Genomic DNA, 17,388 nt, shown 5'->3' with positions numbered 1-17,388 from the left:
ACAGTGCTCCCTTCTCCCTGGGAAGTGTTGGGGATGGTTTTCCCCAGGGCTTTAGGGAGGATTTTCTCTGTGGGAGGGACAGAGGCCTCAGGGGCCCTGGGCTGGTCCCACTGCCCTTCCAGGGATGTTGCACAGGGCCTGCAAAGAGGGTGGAGAGTGACCAGAGCCAGCCCACAGCTCCCCAGGCCCCTCTGCAGCTTTGGCCATGTCCATTGACATCTGGCTCCCATGGCCTTCCCCAACCCCCTTGCAGTGCCCAGTTCCCTAAGGCAGAAGGGGGTCCCAGCACACCATGGAATGGTTCTGATCTGTGCTTCCTTCCAGATGAGGGTGGTAGGAAGGCTTCTCCAGCAGCTTGGCTTCATGAAGATTTTCTGCCTCTGGAGCCCCATGCAGGTACGTTCTCACTGTCCCAACAAGGAATAAACACTGACACCCTGGCAGGAAGCAGGTGACAGAAGCTGCTGTGGCTGTTGAGTTACAGGTGTGTCTGCAGCGAGGACATTTCAAGCTCCTTTTCTGGTTGCTGCACGCAAGCCCAGCTCCCATCACAGGGGTGAGTGGTGTGTCCCTGCTGATCCCACAGGCTGAGCCCTGGTTCTGTGGGATCCATTCATCTGAAATGGAAATGCTTTCTGTTAAGGTCCTCCTAGAGGGGAGAACAAACCTACAGGAGACAAGAGGCTGAGTGATCTGGAGAGACGCCGTGGTAGGTCCCTGTCCCTCAGCCTCCTCCTGAGACTCAGCAGCGTGGGGCTTTCTCTGCACATCTGGACACACCGTGCCAGGCACAGCAGGAAGGGATCCATGGCAGCCTTGCTGCCCCTCTGCTGCTTTCACAGCCTGCAGGGCTGTTTCCCAGCCTGGCCTGGCTGCAGCTTCTCCCCAGCCTCTGCAGGAAGGCATTTGGCATCAGCTGTCAGGGAGCCCAAACTGCAGCACGGGCCATGCACACCCTGAAATCCCCTGCAATTTCCCAGTCTTGTGGTAGATGTGGCTGGCCTGGCTCCAAAGTTTGGATGCCTTCCTGAAACTTATCCATAACTTTGACAACTATTGCCTCCTGAAGATGCCACCTTCATGCTGGGGAACAAACAGCCCCACCTGATGCATGTATCCCTCTTCCTTTCTCCAGAGATGAACCCAAAGGCTGTGCTGAAGGCAGCGTTTCCCGGAGGAAGCAGTGGCTCATGGGCAGCCTCTGCTGCAGGAAGGAAGGCCATGCCAGGCACAGTCACAGTCCCAGGAGGTAATTGCTGTGCCCCTGGGCCTGAGCCCTGCTGAGGCTTGAGCTGCCATCTCTGCTGCTTGGCAGTGCAGGCACAGCCCAGACAAGACCGGCACAGCCCAGTGGAATTATCCCCAGCAGGCTCAGGGCACTTGGCTACTGAGCAGTCCTGCTGGGGTCCCTCCACGGGAGACAGGTCCCAAAACCTGGCAGCAGCTGCAAAGGGGTGCCCATGGTGGGGAATAGGCAGAGGGGGAGGGCAAGGCTCCACTGTATCCTGAAAGAGCCTGGCCCAGTCCCTATGGGATGGGAGAGCTGTCCCAGCAGAACGTGGGCAGGAGGGAGGGAGGGCCTGAGGGACAGTTGTGGCACTGCCTGCTGTAGTTCTTCCCCATTGCTTTTACAGTTCTTTCAGCTGTGGCAGAGAGAGGGCCCCAGTGGGGCCTGGGCTGCTCCAGCAACCTCTCCCAGGAATGCTGCACAGGGCCTGCAAAGAGGGTGGAGAGTGACCAGGAGCCAGCCCAGAGCCCCCAGGCCCCTCTGCAGCTGTGGCCATGTCCACTGACATCTGGCACCCACAGCCTTAGCATGACTCCCTTGCACTGCCCGGTTCCCTAAGGTAGAAGGGGATCTCAGCACACCATGGAAACTGTTCTGATCTGTGCTCCCTTCTAGATTTGGAACTCAACCTCAATTATTTGGAAGTGCTACTGAATGATACTTTGAATATCTTGGAGAATGCTGGAGGCAAGTTCTTCTATTCCCTTTACTGACAGAACACAAAATGACAAGGTGGCAAGAGCTCACTCATATGCCATATCTCTTAAAATAATCTCAGGCTTGTTGGGTTCTAGAAACCTCGCCCTGCTCCCTTCTAGAGCCCTGAGGGATCCCACAGGTCACTACCAGTGGGAAGAAGGAGCATTTAGCTGTCAGTCTTCTTCCCGTGTGCAATGCCAGTGTCTCCTTCCATGTGCTCTGTGCAGCCACGGAGAAGAGCAGAGAGGGAAGGGGCCGGGCCCAGGGCTGTGTCCCGGGGCTGTGCCTTGCATGGCTCCTTTGCCAGCCCCAGGGAGCCTGAGGGTCTCCTACAGAGCCACGAGAGCTGTTCTGTCCTACCTCTTTTTTCAGCCAAGCCTCTTGCTGAAGGTGATCTGGCTTCCCAACCCACACCCAGGACTGAGGCTCTGGAAGATGGTGAGGGTAGGTGAAGGCCTTTCCCCCTGGGAGAGCTGCCAGCTCAGAGCCCAAGGCTTGGCCAGGAGAGCATCGCTGCAGGTGCCAGGACAGAGCCATGCACGTGTGTGCCCTCACCCTGCGTGATCCTCTCACCACTCCTGAGGCTCAGTGCTGCCTGTTCAGATCAGAAGAGATGACAGAAGCTTCTGTGGCTGTTGAGTTACAGGTGTGTCTGCAGGGAGGACTCTCCCAGCTCCTGGGTTGGTTGCTGCACACAAGCCTGGCTCCCATCACTGGGGTGAGTGGCGTGTCCCTCCTGACCCCACAGGCTGAGCATTGGCATTCTGGGATCCATTCCTGGGAAATGGAATTATTTTGCTCTAAGGTCCTCCAAGAGGAAATACCAAAGCTACAGGAGTTATGAAACCCCATGAGCCATCCAAACCCATGAGGCAAATGCTGAAGAAAATTCTGCAGGAAGGACAAGGTGGGTCCATGTCCCTCAGCCTTCTCCTGAGACTCAGCAGCTGGGGACTTTCTCTGCACATCTGGACATGCAGTGCCCAACACAGCGGGAAGGGATCCATGGCAGCCTTGCTGCCCTGCTGCTGCTTTCAAGCCCTGCAGGGCTGTTTCCCAGCCTGGCCTGGCTGCAGCTTCTCCCCAGCCTCTGCAGGAAGGCATTTGGTATCAGCTGATAGGGAGTCCAAACTGCACCATGGGCCATGCACACCCTGCATTCTTGTAGAATTCTCTGGTCTCCGGGTAGATCAGAAATGGCAGCTGTTTGGAGAAAGGAGGGCCCTGGCCAATCCCAAAAGTTGATATGATATCCTGGTCCTTAACCAAGTCTTTGAGAAGCATTGCCTCCTGAAGATGCCACCTCGCCCAGTGGGGAATGCTGCCATCTGATCCAGCTGTCCCTTTCTGCAGAAGTGGATGGAGAGGCTGTGCTGAAGGCAGCGTTTCCCGGAGGAAGCAGTGGCCCATGGGCAGCCTCTGCTGCAGGAAGGGAGGCCATGCCAGGCACAGTCACAGTCCCAGGAGGTAATTGCTGTGCCTCTGGGCCTGAGCCCTGCTGAGGCTTGAGCTGTATATCTCTGCTACTGGGGAGTGCCCGCCCTTCAGGGATGTTGCACAGGGCATGGGAAGAGTGTTGAGAGTGACCAGGAGCCAGCCCAGAGCATTTCAGGCCCCTCTACAGCTTTGGCCATGTCCACTGACATCTGGCTCCCATGGTCTTACCCAACCCCCTGGCAGTGCCCAGTTCCCTAAGGCAGAAGGGGATCCCAGCACACCATGGAATGGTTCTGATGTGTGCTCCCTTCCAGATGAGGTTCCCAGGAAGGATTCTCCATTAGATTGGCTGGATAAAGTTTTGAAGCCCTTGGAGCCTCCTGCAGGTATGTTCTCAGTGTCCCATCGACGAATAATCATTGACAACCTGGTAGGAACCAGGTGACAGAAGCTTCTGTGGCTGTTGAGTTACAGGTGTGTCTGCAGGGAGGACTTTCCCAGCTCCTTTGCCGATCACTGCCCGCAAGCCCGGCTCCCATCTCAGGGGTGAGTGGTGTGTCCCTGCCGTACCCACAGGCTGAGCATTGCTTTTCTGGGATCCATTCCTGGCAAATGGAACTATTTTTTGTTAAGGTCCTCCGAGAGGGAAGAACAGAGCCACAGGACAGAAAGAACCACTTGAGTCACACCATATCCTGAAAGAAATAGAGAAGGAACTGCTCACAGGGCGTGGTGGGTGCATTTCCCTCAGCCTTTCCTGAGACTCTGCAGTCAGGGGCTTTCTCTGGACATGCCATGCCCTGCACCATGGGAAGGGATCCATGGCAGCCTCGCTGCCCTGCTGCTGCTTTCAAGCCCTGCAGCGATGTTTCCCAGCCTGGCCTGGATGCAGTTTCTGCCCAGCCTCTGCAGGAAGGCATTTGGCATCAGCAGGCAGGCTGCCCAAACTGCACCATGGCCCATGCACACCTTGAGATCCTCTGCAACTTCCTGGTCTCTGAGCAGATCAGGAGAGGTGGTGGTTTGGACAAGAGAGAGCCTGGGCCTTTTCCTGATCCTCTTCCATGTCTTTGACAAGCACTGCCTCCTGAAGAGGCCACTTCCCTGCTATGTAATGGTTCCATCTGATCCAGCTGTGCCTCTTCCTTTCTCAAGGGATGGACAGAGAGGCTCTATGGAAGGCGGCATTTCCTGAACGAAGGGAGGCAATTGCAGGCACGGGCCCAGGCACAGGAGGTAATTGCTGTGCTGGGCTCAGCCCTCGGTGGGGCTGTGTGCCAGCAGCTATTCCCACAGGGCCTCTCCTTGCAGAGCCTGGCAGCAGCCAAAGCTGGAGGTGCCTCGGCTTCCAGGCCTCTGGAGCTCATTCCCAGCCCCTGCGAAATGGGACTCGTGCACCAGTGTCCATCCCACTGCAGCTGCTCCTGGAGCTGGCCCTAAGCATCCTGAGGCCCAAGGCACAGGAGCAGCCCCGAGTGGGAGCCCTGCCACGAGCCCAGGGCCACAGCCAGCCCTGGCTCCCAACTGGGCAGGGGCTGCACTGGCTCCTGACAGGGCCTGGCTCTGTCCCCTTGGGCTGGGGGAGCTGTCACAGAGCAGGGAGGGTCGGGGTGGCAGTGGCTGCTCAGGGATGGGTTTGGCCCGTGTCCCTGGAAGGACCCACTGCCCAAGCAGCTGTGCTGTCCCTAGGTCCCCCTCTCAGCTTTCTGGGTTTTACAGGGTGGCACAGCCTGTGCCAAGGGCTGGCAAGGTGCCTGCAGGCCCCAGCTCTGGGGGAAACAGGGAATATCCTGGACATACCCACCGTGCTGCCAGCTCAGCAGTGGAGCACAGCACAGGCCTCACGCTGCCCATTGCTCCCACAGATGCAGCCGGCACAACACGTGTTCCCAATTCCCAGAAGGGCATCAGAAGAGGTTTCTGTCAGGGAACACGCTGTTGGCTAGAATTAATGGCAGGCCTGCTTTGTTTGGTGCATTTCTTTGTTTTATGCGGTGTTGGAATCTGGTATGCCTGCAAGAGAAAATAGTGAGTGTTTCGTTCATCTTTCCCTCAAACAGCTTCTTTTGAAAGTTATTGTAGAATAGAAACATTCCCAGTGAGGCTGCTGTAGACCTGTGGATAGTCCTTGGTTGTCCAAATAACTCTGCTGAGAGTTCTGCTGCTGCCCAGGGCTTCCATTGGCCTCTTAATTGCTGGGCCTTGTCCTGGGGAGCCCGCTGGGGCTGCAGCCAGTGCTGGCTGCCACTGAGGCTGCCTGGCCAAGAGCAGCCCCAGGAGCAGCGGGCAGAGGCAAAGCAAGGTGGGCAGGAGAAAGAGCAGGGACAAGATTGCCCTTGACAGGCAGAGGTGCTCTGGGGCCTTCTCCTGGCCAGGGACCCTGCCCAGAGCCATCCCCTGCTCGCCAGGGCCTTGAGGGGCAGCTGTCCAGCTGGGCCAAGCTGTGCCAGCAGCTCCAGCCGTGCTGGGGAGCCTTGGCAGCTCTGGGCCCTGCTGTGCAGGAGGGTCCCTTTGTGCCAGCGGCAGCTGGGGGCCTCAGCCACCTCTTCTCTCCACAGGAGCACCTCTGCACCTTCAGATGTCCGGCCAAACAGCTCAGTGTTGTGAAAAATGAGGTTCACGTATTTTTCTTATAGAATTTAAAGGTTTAATGAAAAGATAACTAGAAGCTAAAAATAAAGTAAAGTATACAGATACAGCTGGGTGTCTCTGCATTCAGCCAAGAGAGCACACCTTACTGGCAAAGAATTGTCCCTTAAAAACAGAATCCTACTACATATCCATATATTCTCATGCATATTCATACATTCTTCTTAGGATCTTTGGTGTTCTTCTGTTTAGTTTTCTCTTGCCCCCTTCCCAATAGATCAATCTTCTTGGCGCCAATGAGATTTACATTTCCTGATAACAGAAATGCAATAAATTCCTCCCCCAGAGTTCTGGTCACTGCTGTCTTCATCTGGATAAGATAGTTTCTGAATGTAGGGGGCATCTCCAGCTATCTTTTGCAGTCTTTGGGTTATACAAACTAAAGTAGATTTTGTTTTAATACTATGCCAAAGCTTAACATATATGTATTATACCACTATTTCAAAGTTTCATCAATAACAGAAATAAAGGAAACCATATTAATACAGCTAGATTTTCTAATCTTATACATATAACATTCCTTATAATATTTGCAAAAAGCCAATAATATGATATGCATTTATAACAGTGTGAATGTTAATCACTACACTCAGTCAGGGAGAACTGCACCTCTCTTCCTGCATCTCCAAGCCCGTGTCTGTTTTCCTTGCCAACGCTGAGTTATCAGCTTATTGCTGTGCGGCCACCACCCAGACCAGGACCCTCTGTCCCTGAAAGTGCTGGCCCTGGTGTCTGGACAGGACTGAAGGCAGGACCCTCCTGCCAAGGCAGAGCTTGAGCAACACCTTTGGGCTTCTGCTCTGGGGTCTGGCTGGTACCAGCAGCACTGGCACAGCTGCTTGGCTGGCCACAGCCTTGGCTGGGCAGGCAGCAGCCGGGCTTGGGGAACCCACCTTGTTATCTTTATTTTTTATTTTTAAAAATTAGAAATTTTTTGAAATATTTAGAATTATTTTTAGTAGGAAGTAATCCCCAAATGTTTCTTCCCTTTTTCCATATTAATAACATATTTTTCAAAGTAGTTTTAGAATTCTGGAACATTTTTTCCACTTCTGCAATTAAACATGAAGTTGCATTTATTTAATTGGTAATGTTTATGCTAAGAGGGATTAAGACACTAACTGTGGGTATTTGGTGGGTGCTTGGCAAAAGACAAAGAGTTTGGCCAGGCCCAGGAGGGGAAGGGGGCAGGAAAAATAGAGGGTGGGGACAGTTTGGTGGGCTTTCTTCAGCTTCAGAGAAGGACACATTGGGTGCAGAGCTGCTGCGGTGGGGAGAAGGGAATTTCGCCATCACCCACAAAGAGCTGCTGCTTCTTCTCCTTCTTCCCTCTTTGTTGGTGACCTCACACCCCCTGTCCTGCCGGGACGTGTGGCAGTGCCAGGCACCGCCGCAGAGCTGCTGATCCACCTCAGCCACCGGCCCAGGATCTCAGCTCATCCCTGCTGTTCCAGCTGAGTGTTCCTCAGAGCCCTGCAGGAGCACCGGGACTGCCCGCCCGAGGGGGTTTGTGAAAACAAAGCCTCTCCTCCATCCCTTCCCGTCTCAGCTGAGAAGGTTGTAACAGGGCCCCCTGGTTCAGTTTTCTTGTTAATGCTGAAGTTATTGTTGTTTGTTTGCCTGGTTATAAATACTAATAAAGAACTGTTATTCCTATCCCCAGATCTCTTCCTGAAAGCCCCTTGATAACAGAATTATAATAATTCCAAGGGAGGGGGTCTACATTTTCATTCCAGGGGAGGCCCCTGCCCTCCGTAGCAGACACCTGTCTTCCAAAACAAAGACAGATGGGGAGTTTCTCCATCCTCCTTACCCTTGTGGGGCCAGCAGTGCTCTTGGTTTCTCATGCTCTTTTTGTGGAGCCATTTGTGTCTGTGCCCCTCCGACTTAGGGGGACAGGGGATATTTGCTGCCCCCTTTCTGCTTCTGGGAAGCCTGTGTGGGCTCTTAGTCCCTCTCTGATTTGGGGGGTGCCAGTGTTGTCACCATTCCGGCAGCCCTCGGCCGCACTTTGCCCTTTGCCAGGCCAGGGGTGTTCTCTGTCCCCTTGCAATTTGTGGGGCTGGCACAGGCACAATTCCCCTCCTCTTTGGGGGGCCTGGCAGTCTCCCCTTCCCCCTCTGGCTTGGGGGCTGCTGTGTGCTCCATCCATCTCTTATTTTGGGTTGCCAGGTATTTATCTCCCTTCAGTTTGGGGGGCCCGGGGATCGTCTCCATCCTCCTCCAGTTTTGAGGGGCCTGGGAGTAGTCTCTGCCTCCCACCGATTTGGGGGGACTGGTGCAGGCTCCACCCCCTCTGATTTTGAGGGACAACCTGGAGGAAAGGCACCAAAATCTTGACAAAGGCTGAAGAGAACACTCTGATTACCCCTTTTGCAGAGAGGTTCCCTTAGCTGAAGTTGCTAACCAGGACAAGACTTCCAGGCCCGCAGTTGGTTTTGGGTTGTTTTATTTCCTGGGCCCTCAGTCCTGCGTGGGACACGGGAACTGGGTGCTGCAGAGGCTGTGCGAAGGCATCAGAAATGCCCGCCCAGCACCCAAGGGTGGTAGAAGATCTGCTCTAGCACTGGCCGGTCCATGGGGTGCTTGGACAAACAGCAGCGGATCAGATGTTGGCACTCTGGGGAGAGAAGGCAGAAAGCGGCGCTCACTTGCAGAAGGCTCCTGCCCAGCTGCTCCCGGCGCCTGCAGAAGCCGGGCCACGCTGCGTGTGCTGGGAGCTGCCCTTGGCGGGAGAGCGGCACGGCAGGACAAGCGTCCCCTCCTTCAGCCAAGCGTGCCACACCCAGCCTGCCATGGGCCACCTGCTGCAGCCGGCCCTTGAGGACACATGGACGTCCCGCGCAGCTGCGGGAGGGCCGGGCTGGGCTGCGCGGTGCCACCTGCCAAAGCCTGCCTGCTTCAGGCCGTGTACCAACCTGGAGAGACCTCCTGCGGGAAGAAGAGCTGCCCCAACACGGTGTCACGCTCGTTCTCGAAGGGCAGGAACCCGCACACCATCTCCAACAGCCGGCTGAATGTCGCACCCCGCGGCCCAGGAGGGAATGGGGCTGTGCAGTGCCTGGCACTGGGAGCAGGGCCCGCGCTCTGGGCTCACCGGCAAACTGTGTGAAGGCCCGCTCCTGGAGGATGGTGCCGCAACCGAAGTCCATCAGCTTCAGGTCGCCAGTCTCCGGGTTGATGAGGAGGTTCTCTGGCTTGATGTCCCGGTGCAGGATGCCGCAGGTGGTGCAGTGCCACACGGCCTCCAGCACCTGCCAGAAAAGCCAGCACGCCGCCTCCTCGCTCAGGAACTCTTGCTCCAGCAGGATGTGCAAGAGATCCCAAGATTGCTCCGGATGCTCCATCACCAGCACGAAGCTGTCAGGCAGCTCGAACCAGTCGAGGAGCTGGATAATTCTGCGGCAGCCAAAGCCTACCTTTTCCATTAGCACGATCTCCAGTGGAACACAGGTGCCGTCGGGCTGTGAGGAGGAGGCCTCCATCACAGGGCCTGATGCTGCCAGGAACCCCCCAAGTGCCCGCCAGTGCAGTGGCCACAGCCAGCACCGGCCACCTTGCTCTGACCTGCTTCTAGGCTGCTCTCAGAAGCCCTTGCCTGGCCTGGGAATGCCCCTCCAGAGCCCCATGGCAGCCCCAGACAGCTCCTCAGGTCTCACCTGCCGGTACAGAAGCCTTGTTGGTATTTGGTGGCTCTATGGGAGCAGCTTCCTGGAGATGGAGGAAACTCCCTGTTCCCTCGAGAATTGTCTCCTCTACCAGGCACGGGCTGTTGCCAGCTGGCACATCCAGCACCGTCACCTGGGAGCTGTGGTCCAGCAGCTGCTGGCTCCAGGACACTTGCTGCTCCTCCACCTGCTCCTGAGACGGCTCCCCTGGATCAGGCTGGGCTCCCACTTGGACCTGTGGGCTTTCCCTGGCCATGTCAGTGCTCAGGGATGCGCCCATGTTGTTGAAGTCCAAGGGTCCAAGGAAGCTGGGAGACCTGTCCCTGGGCTCTGCACCTTCTGCAGGCTGACAGGTCTGGCTGAGCCTCTCTTAGGGATGGAGGCTGTCAGAGATAGCGGAGGCTCCTGGCACCATGGACGTTCTCTGACAGCCTGAGCTCCTTGCATGGATGGCGGGTCTTCTCTGCTGTGCTATCCTTGCAAGGCTTGAGGCTCTCCCAAGGATGGCCAGTCTTGCTGGGAGCAGCCTCCTGAAGGGATGGCGGCTTCTGGAGAAGCTGGGAGAGCCACAGCAGGGCAGGTGGCCTCACCTCATCAGCTTCTCCAGTTCTTTCCACAAGGCCTGCCACATCCCAAAGTAGAGCGGCACAGATGTCCCATTGTGTGCCCAGTGCCGGATCATCACTTCCTGCAGCTCTTGGGCCACTGCCATGCAGGGACCGCAGCTGCTGGAGCTCTCCAGAGGGCTTGCGGGAGCACCTGGCCGCCGGCGAGGGGTGGCCCGAGGCCTGGAGAACCTGGGAGCCTCAGGGGCTGCTCGGTTCCTCCATGGGCCTCTGGGCCTAACCCTGGGGCACTTCCTCGTCTGCCGCCTCCGTGGTTGCCGGTGGCCACCGGCCCAGCAGACAGCCACAGCGGCCAGCAGCAGGACAAGGGCAGCCATCAGGACGCCACCGTCACCCATGGCTACGGCACGTCCCATGGCGACTGCACTGGCAGCTGCGGGGGCTGGCCCAGTTTATATAGGGCTGGCACGGTGATGTCACAGTGCTGTGGCCAGCACAGCTGTGTGACATCACGGCCCTGCATCACACCAGCGCTCAGCCCCTTTGTGACATCACGGCCCCACCCAATTCAGGGATCACAGCCCTGGCTCATCCCTGAAGATGAACATGGCCTGGAAAAGCCTGGAAATCAGAACCGGAGCTCAGCCCCTTGCAATGAATCCTCCCCAGGAGCAAGCGGCAGCACATCAGGAAGAGTGCTGCTGCCACCTGTGTCAAGCCCTGGCTCCCAGGACGCTGCAGCGGCACCAACTTCAAACAACCACTACCCTGTGCCAGAGAAGATCCCCCAGAGACAAAGGGAGGGGAAGTTCCTCTGTCTCTGGGGAGCTCTCCTGAAATGGCTGGCGAGGACTGCAAGAGTTTTCTCATAGCAGCTCACCAACTTCTGCAGAGCCTCCGCTCTAAATAAATCCGGATATTCCAAAGAGCGCTCATGTTTGTCCCACTGCTCTGGTTTTGACTGCCATGGGCTTCCTCTCTTCCCAAGAGCTGGCACATGCTGGGTTTGGATTCAAGATGGGAATGCTGTGATTCAGTCTGGGGTGGTTTGGTTTCTGCTGAGCAGGGCTTGCCCTCTTCAAGGACTTTGCAGTGTCCCTTGGTACAATGCGTGTTTTCCTCTGGGAAGGGAGGGGTGAGTGTTGAAGACAGAGGCAATAAATGCATTAGAAAACCTGCACTGTGTCTATGTCCATGTTTGTCAGGTGACCATCCACATCCTGGAAGGGGATGATGTAATTCCTATAATTTCTTTTTTTAATGTATTAACAAGTCAGTTTTTATTGTGCCTCACATTTTTGGCCACCTTCGTCTCCAGCTGAGCTTTCAGTGCACCAAATTTCTTGCTGAAGTGGCAAGAAGCATCTCTGTATTCTTCTCCTGATCTTCATTCCTTGTCCTCTACCCATCCCATCCCGCCCCAGGGAGCAGGGACCGTCCTGGGGCAGATGCAGGAGGATATCCAGGACCATCCCTGCCTGGGACGGGTGCCAAGGAGATCCAGGAGGGTTCAGTGTCCAGCTCTAAGTCCTGGGACACCCTGTGCCGTGCTCCCAACAGCCCCGATTTTCAGGAAGGAGCCTCAGCAGTCACCTGACCATCCATGGATTTTTCTTCCAGGAATTCGCTGTGGAGCTTGTTTCTGTTTTCCTGCTCTTTCTGAGCTCCTGTCAACATGGCATGGAGCTGGAAGAGGTGGAGAGGAGAAACGTCGGTAATGGGAAGATAGAGGGAAATTGCTGGGAAAAGGAAGACACACACCCCTAACGGTGGCTGCGGAAAGCTCCACACGCTCCAGCCTGCCCCAAAACCAGGGACAGCCCTGGCTAAAATCCAGGAAAACAGTGCTGAGGATCCAAGGAATCCGAGCCATGATCTGTGTGGAGAGTGTCCCTGACAGGAGGAACGTGAATGGAACCGAGCGAGGCTGGGGCAGGAGAGTCAGAGCGAGCAGAGAAGGGGGGCCCATCAACATCCTAATTTACTGCTCCAGAGAAAGAAAAATTCCCAGCTTTAATTCCAAGGAGGATAATTTAATATCTCCTTGGCATCTGCAGATCTATGACCTGAATCCAGTCATGAGTTTCCTTCAGGTCTCCACCCTCGGGACCAGTTAAACAGATAGTGGGGTTAAACTCTTTCCCACTTGTTAAATCTGGATCTGCCCATTCCATGAGGGACTTTTAATTGTGCCCCTCACAGAATCCTTCTGGAGCAGAAATCCCAGTGTGAAATGAACGGGGACAGGGAGTGTTGGGTGAAGAACAGACTAATGTGATATGGGAATGTGTCTCGCTGGGGATCCAAGCCAGCTGAATTTCACCCAGAAAAAAGAAGAGGCATTAAGTTCAAGCCTTGGGAAGCATTTGTTTAAGTTATGGCAAAGAGAAAGGGCTTATGGCAGTTAATATGTTAATCGACTCACCCCTTATAAGGTTATGTTTCTAGAATGTTCCCGGTTCTCTCCCCTGATTGGTTGTTATTTGTTGCAGTATTTTGCATATTTCTAACCCCAGTTTGTGGTTGGACCCATGCCCTCAGACTCTGCCCTCAGACCTACCCTATATATTTTTGTGTCTGCCCGTAGTCCTGGTCTTTGCAGTTTGTCCCTATACTGCGCACGGTTTATGGGCGTTGTGCTTATTTTATTTCTCATTAAAGTGTTAATTTTAGGTGGACACAAACTCCATCATACCCTTTCATTTTCTTTGCGCCTCAATTCCCTGAAGTCAGAGATCCCTAAAGTTTTAAAGGTACTGGTTTTCAATGGGATAGGATCCATTTAATTCCCAGAAAGAGGCACAGAATTAGATTTGAATCCAAGTTTGGATTCAGCATGGGAATGTAGTGGACAGCACACCGATGGTTTCCATGTTGCTGAGCAGGGCTTGTCCTGTCCATGGACTTCGCAGTCCCCGACTGGACAATCCATGTCCCATGCTCTGCCAGCCAGGAGGTGACACCATCACCGTTCCCCTCCTCATCCCCATGTCCTATTTAGACAAGAATCTTCCTTCTCCTCTGCTCCAGAGGGTGCTCGAGTGCCCACAGGGAGCCCCTTCCTCGCTCCCATGGAACTGGTGAGGGCTGGGGTGATGCAGGGCCATGATGTCACAAAGAGGTTGAGCTCTGGTGTGATGCAGGGCCGTGATGTCACACAGCTGTCCTGGCCACAGCACTGTGACATCACCACGCCAGCCCTATATAAACCGGGCCAGCCCCCGCAGCTGCCAGTGCAGTCGCCATGGGACGTGCCGTAGCCATGGGTGACGGTGGCATCCTGATGGCTGCCCTTGTCCTGCTGCTGGCCGCTGTGGCTGTCTGCTGGGCCAGTGGCCACTGGCAACCACGGAGGCGGCAGACGAGGAAGCGCCCCAGGGTTAGGCCCAGAGGCCCATGGAGGAACCGAGCAGCCCCTGAGGCTCCCAGGTTCTCCAGGCCTCGGGCCACCCCTCGCCGGCGGCCAGGTGCTCCCGCAAGCCCTCTGGAGAGCTCCTGCAGCTGCAGTCCCTGCATGGCAGTGGCCCAAGAGCTGCAGGAAGTGATGATCCGGCACTGGGCACACAATGGGACATCTGTGCCGCTCTTCTTTGGGATGTGGCAGGCGTTGTGGAAAGAACTGGAGAAGCTGATGAAGTGAGGCCACCTGCCCTGCTGTGGCTTGCCCAGCTTCTCCAGAAGCCACCATCCCTTGTGGAGGCTGCTCCCAGCAAGATTGGCCATCCTTGGGAGAGCCTCAAGCCTTGCAAGGATGGCACAGCAGAGAAGACCCGCCATCCGTGCAAGAAGCTCAGGCTGTCAGAGAACGTCCATGGTGCCAGGAGCCTCCGCTATCTCTGACAGCCTCCATCCCTCAGAGAGGCCGTATGGCACTGCACGGCTTGCGGCGTCCTGCACCGGGACATCAAGCCAGAGAACCTCCTTGTCAACCCAGACACTGGGGACCTGAAGCTGATGGACGTCGGTTGCGGCACCTTCCTCCAGGAGCGGGCCTTCACACAGTTTGCCGGTGAGCCCAGAGCGCGGGCCCTGCTCCCAGTGCCAGGCACTGCACAGCCCCATTCCCTCCTGGGCCACGGGGTGCAGCGTTCAGCTGGCTGTTGGAGATGGTGTGCGGGTTCCTGCCCTTTGAGAACGAGCGTGACACCGTGTTGGGGCAGCTCTTCTTCCCGCAGGAGGTCTCTCCAGGTTGGTACACGGCCTGAAGAAGGCAGGCTTTGGCAGGTGGCACCGCGCAGCCCAGCCCGGCCCTCCCGCAGCTGCGCGGGACGTCCATGTGCCCTCAAGGGCCGGCTGCAGCAGGTGGCCCGTGGCAGGCTGGGTGTGGCACGCTTGGCTGAAGGAGGGGACGCTTGTCCTGCCGTGCCGCTCTCCCGGCAAGGGCAGCTCCCAGCACACGCAGCGTGGCCCGGCTTCTGCAGGCGCCAGGAGCAGCTGGGCAGGAGCCTTCTGCAAGTGAGCGCCGCTTTCTGCCTTCTCTCTCCAGAGTGCCAACATCTGATCCGCTGCTGTTTGTCCAAGCACCCCATGGACCGGCCAGTGCTGGAGCAGATCTTCTACCACCCTTGGGTGTTGGGCGGGCATTTCTGATGCCTTGCCACAGCCTCTGCAGCACCCAGTTCCCGTGTCCCACGCAGGACTGAGGGCCCAGGAAATAAAACAACCCAAAACCCACTGCGGGCCTGGAAGTCTTGTCCTTGTTAGCAACTTCAGCTAAGGGAACCTCTGGGCAAAAGGGGTAATCAGAGTGTTCTCTTCAGCCTTTGTCAAGATTTTGGTGCCTTTCCTCCAGGTTGTCCCTCAAAATCAGAGGGGGGTGGAGCCTGCACCAGTCCCCCCAAATCGGTGGGAGACAGAGACTACTCCCAGGCCCCTCAAGACTGGAGGAGGATGGAGACTATCCCTGGGCCTCCCAAACTGAAGGGAGATAAATACCTGGCAACACAAAATAAGAGATGGATGGAGCCCAGAGCATCCCCCAAGTCACAGGGGGAAGAGGAGACTGCCAGCCCCCCCAAAAGAGGAGGGGAATTGTGCCTGTGCCAGCCCCACAAATTGCAAGGGGACAGAGAACACCCCTGGCCTGGCAGAGGGCAAAGAGCGGCTGGGGGCTGCCAGGATGGTGACAAGACTGGCAACCCCCAAATCAGAGAGGGACAAAGAGCCCGCACAGGCTTCCCAGAAGCAGAAAGGGGGCATCAAATATCCCCTGTCCCCCTAAGTCGGAGGGGCACAGACACAAAAGGCCCCACAAAAAGAGCATGAGGAACCAAGAGCACTGCTGGCCCCACAAGGGTAAGGAGGATGGAGAAACTCCCCATCTGTCTTTGTTTTGGAAGACAGGTGTCTGCTAGAAAGAGCAGGGGCCTCCCTTGGAATGAAAATGTAGACCCCCTCCCTCTGAATTATTATAATTCTGAAATCAAGGGGCTTTCAGGCAGAGATCTGAGGATAGGAATAACAGTTCTTTATTAGTATTTATAAGCAGGCAAACAAACAACAATAACTTCAGCATTAACAAGAAAACAGAACCAGGAGCCCTGTGACAGCTTTCTTGGCTGAGACGGGATGGAGGAGAGGCTTTGTTTCACAAACCCCCTCGGGCAGGCAGTCCCGGTGCTCCTGCAGGGCTCTGAGGAACACTCAGCTGGAACAGCAGGGATGAGCTGAGATCCTGGGCCGGTGGCTGAGGTGGATCAGCAGCTCCGCGGCAGTGCCTGGCACTGCCACACGTCCCGTCAGGACAGGGGGTGCGAGGCCACCAACAAAGAGGGGAGAAGGAGAAGCAGCAGCAGCTCCGTGTGAGTGATGGTGAAATTCTCTTGTGCCCACTGCATCATCTCTGCACCCAAAGTGTCCTTCTCCGAAGCTGAAGAAAGCCCACCAAACTGTCCCCGCTCTCCTCTTTTCCTGCCCCCCTTCCCTCCCTGGGCCCAGCCAAACTCTTTGCCTTTTGTCAAGCACCCACCAAGTACCCACAGTTAGGCTGTCCCCACAACTAATGGGTAAAAATTCCACAGGCAATCCAGAATTAAAAAAAAAAAAGACACCTAACCCCCAACACCTGCCCCTGGCAATGACCTGAGATGGGATTAAATATAACAAAAGGGCCATGGCCAGACCCTCACGTTCTTTGATCCCACATCATGTCATTGCCATAGGCAGGAAAAGGTACAGGTGTCTCCCCAGCATGGATCACAGGGAACATGGATCACCAGGTCTCTGCCAAACTTGAATTTTCCAAGGGGGGATGAAGCTGGAGCAGTGCACAAAGCTCTTCCTGTACTTTGGGGCATTTGCAGAGCTTCCCGTACTGGTGCTGCCGTTGGTGTTGGGTCAAGCTAGATCTCCAGGTGAAGCTCTTCCCACACAGGGGACACTCGTAGGGTGTCTCCCCAATGTGGAGGTGTTTGTGGGTGTTGAGGCTGGAGCTGTGGCTGAAGCTCTTCCCACATTCCCCACACTCGTAGGGCCTCTCCCCAGTGTGGATGCGCCGGTGGGTGATGAGGTGGGAGTTGTGCTTGAAGCCCTCCCCACAGTCAGGGCAGCGGAAGGGCCTCTCATCCGTGTGAATCCGCTGGTGCTCGAGGAGATTGGAGCTGCTCTGAAATCTCTTGCCACACTCGGGACACTCATAGGGCCTCTCCCCAGTGTGGATCATCTGGTGGATGGTCAGATGGGACCTCCGGCTGAAGGTCATCCCACATTGCCCACACTCATAGGGCTGTTCCCCGGTGTGGATCCTCTGGTGGCAGATCAGGCTGGAGTTCCGGCTGAAGCTCTTCCCACATTCCCCACACCTGTAGGGCCTCTCCCCAGTGTGGATGCGCCGGTGGGTGATGAGGGTGTAGTTTTGCTTGAAGCCCTCCCCACAGTCAGGGCAGTGGAAGGGCCTCTCATCTGTGTGAATCCGCTGGTGCCTGAGGAGAGTGGAGCTCCTCTGAAACCTCTTCCCACACTCAGGACACTCGTAGGGCCTCTCCCCAGTGTGGATGCGCTGGTGGATGATGAGTTGGGAGCTCCAGCTGAAGCCCTTCCCACATTCCCCACACTGATAGGCCCATTCCCCAGTGTGGATCAT

The 17,388-nt window shown here is 56.1% G+C and overlaps 2 protein-coding genes across 2 annotated transcripts in view; one reads left to right on the top strand and one right to left on the bottom strand.

The window, feature by feature from the left end:
• LOC147647126 (uncharacterized) overlaps positions 1-17,388 on the bottom strand; it is an 83,379-nt gene extending 65,991 nt beyond the window's left edge. Inside the window, 2 exon segments of the mRNA XM_086872411.1 lie at positions 6,829-6,832; positions 16,622-17,388. Of these exon segments, the coding sequence (XP_086728537.1) occupies positions 6,829-6,832; positions 16,622-17,388 (771 nt within the window).
• On the top strand, positions 1,136-6,120 carry LOC147647127 (uncharacterized). Its single transcript, XM_086872488.1, has 9 exons — positions 1,136-2,705; positions 2,793-2,894; positions 3,341-3,454; positions 3,739-3,810; positions 3,899-3,970; positions 4,058-4,156; positions 4,580-4,660; positions 5,290-5,452; positions 5,983-6,120. Coding segments are annotated over exons 2-9 (669 nt in total). The 5' UTR covers positions 1,136-2,705; positions 2,793-2,827; the 3' UTR covers positions 5,984-6,120.

The sequence above is a fragment of the Cyanistes caeruleus genome, unplaced genomic scaffold (genome assembly GCF_971803275.1).
Source record: "Cyanistes caeruleus unplaced genomic scaffold, bCyaCae1.hap1.1 HAP1_SCAFFOLD_65, whole genome shotgun sequence".
NCBI classification, from domain to species: domain Eukaryota; kingdom Metazoa; phylum Chordata; class Aves; order Passeriformes; family Paridae; genus Cyanistes; species Cyanistes caeruleus.
Note: the sequence above shows the minus strand (reverse complement) of the source record. Positions and strands in the feature narration are given on the sequence as shown.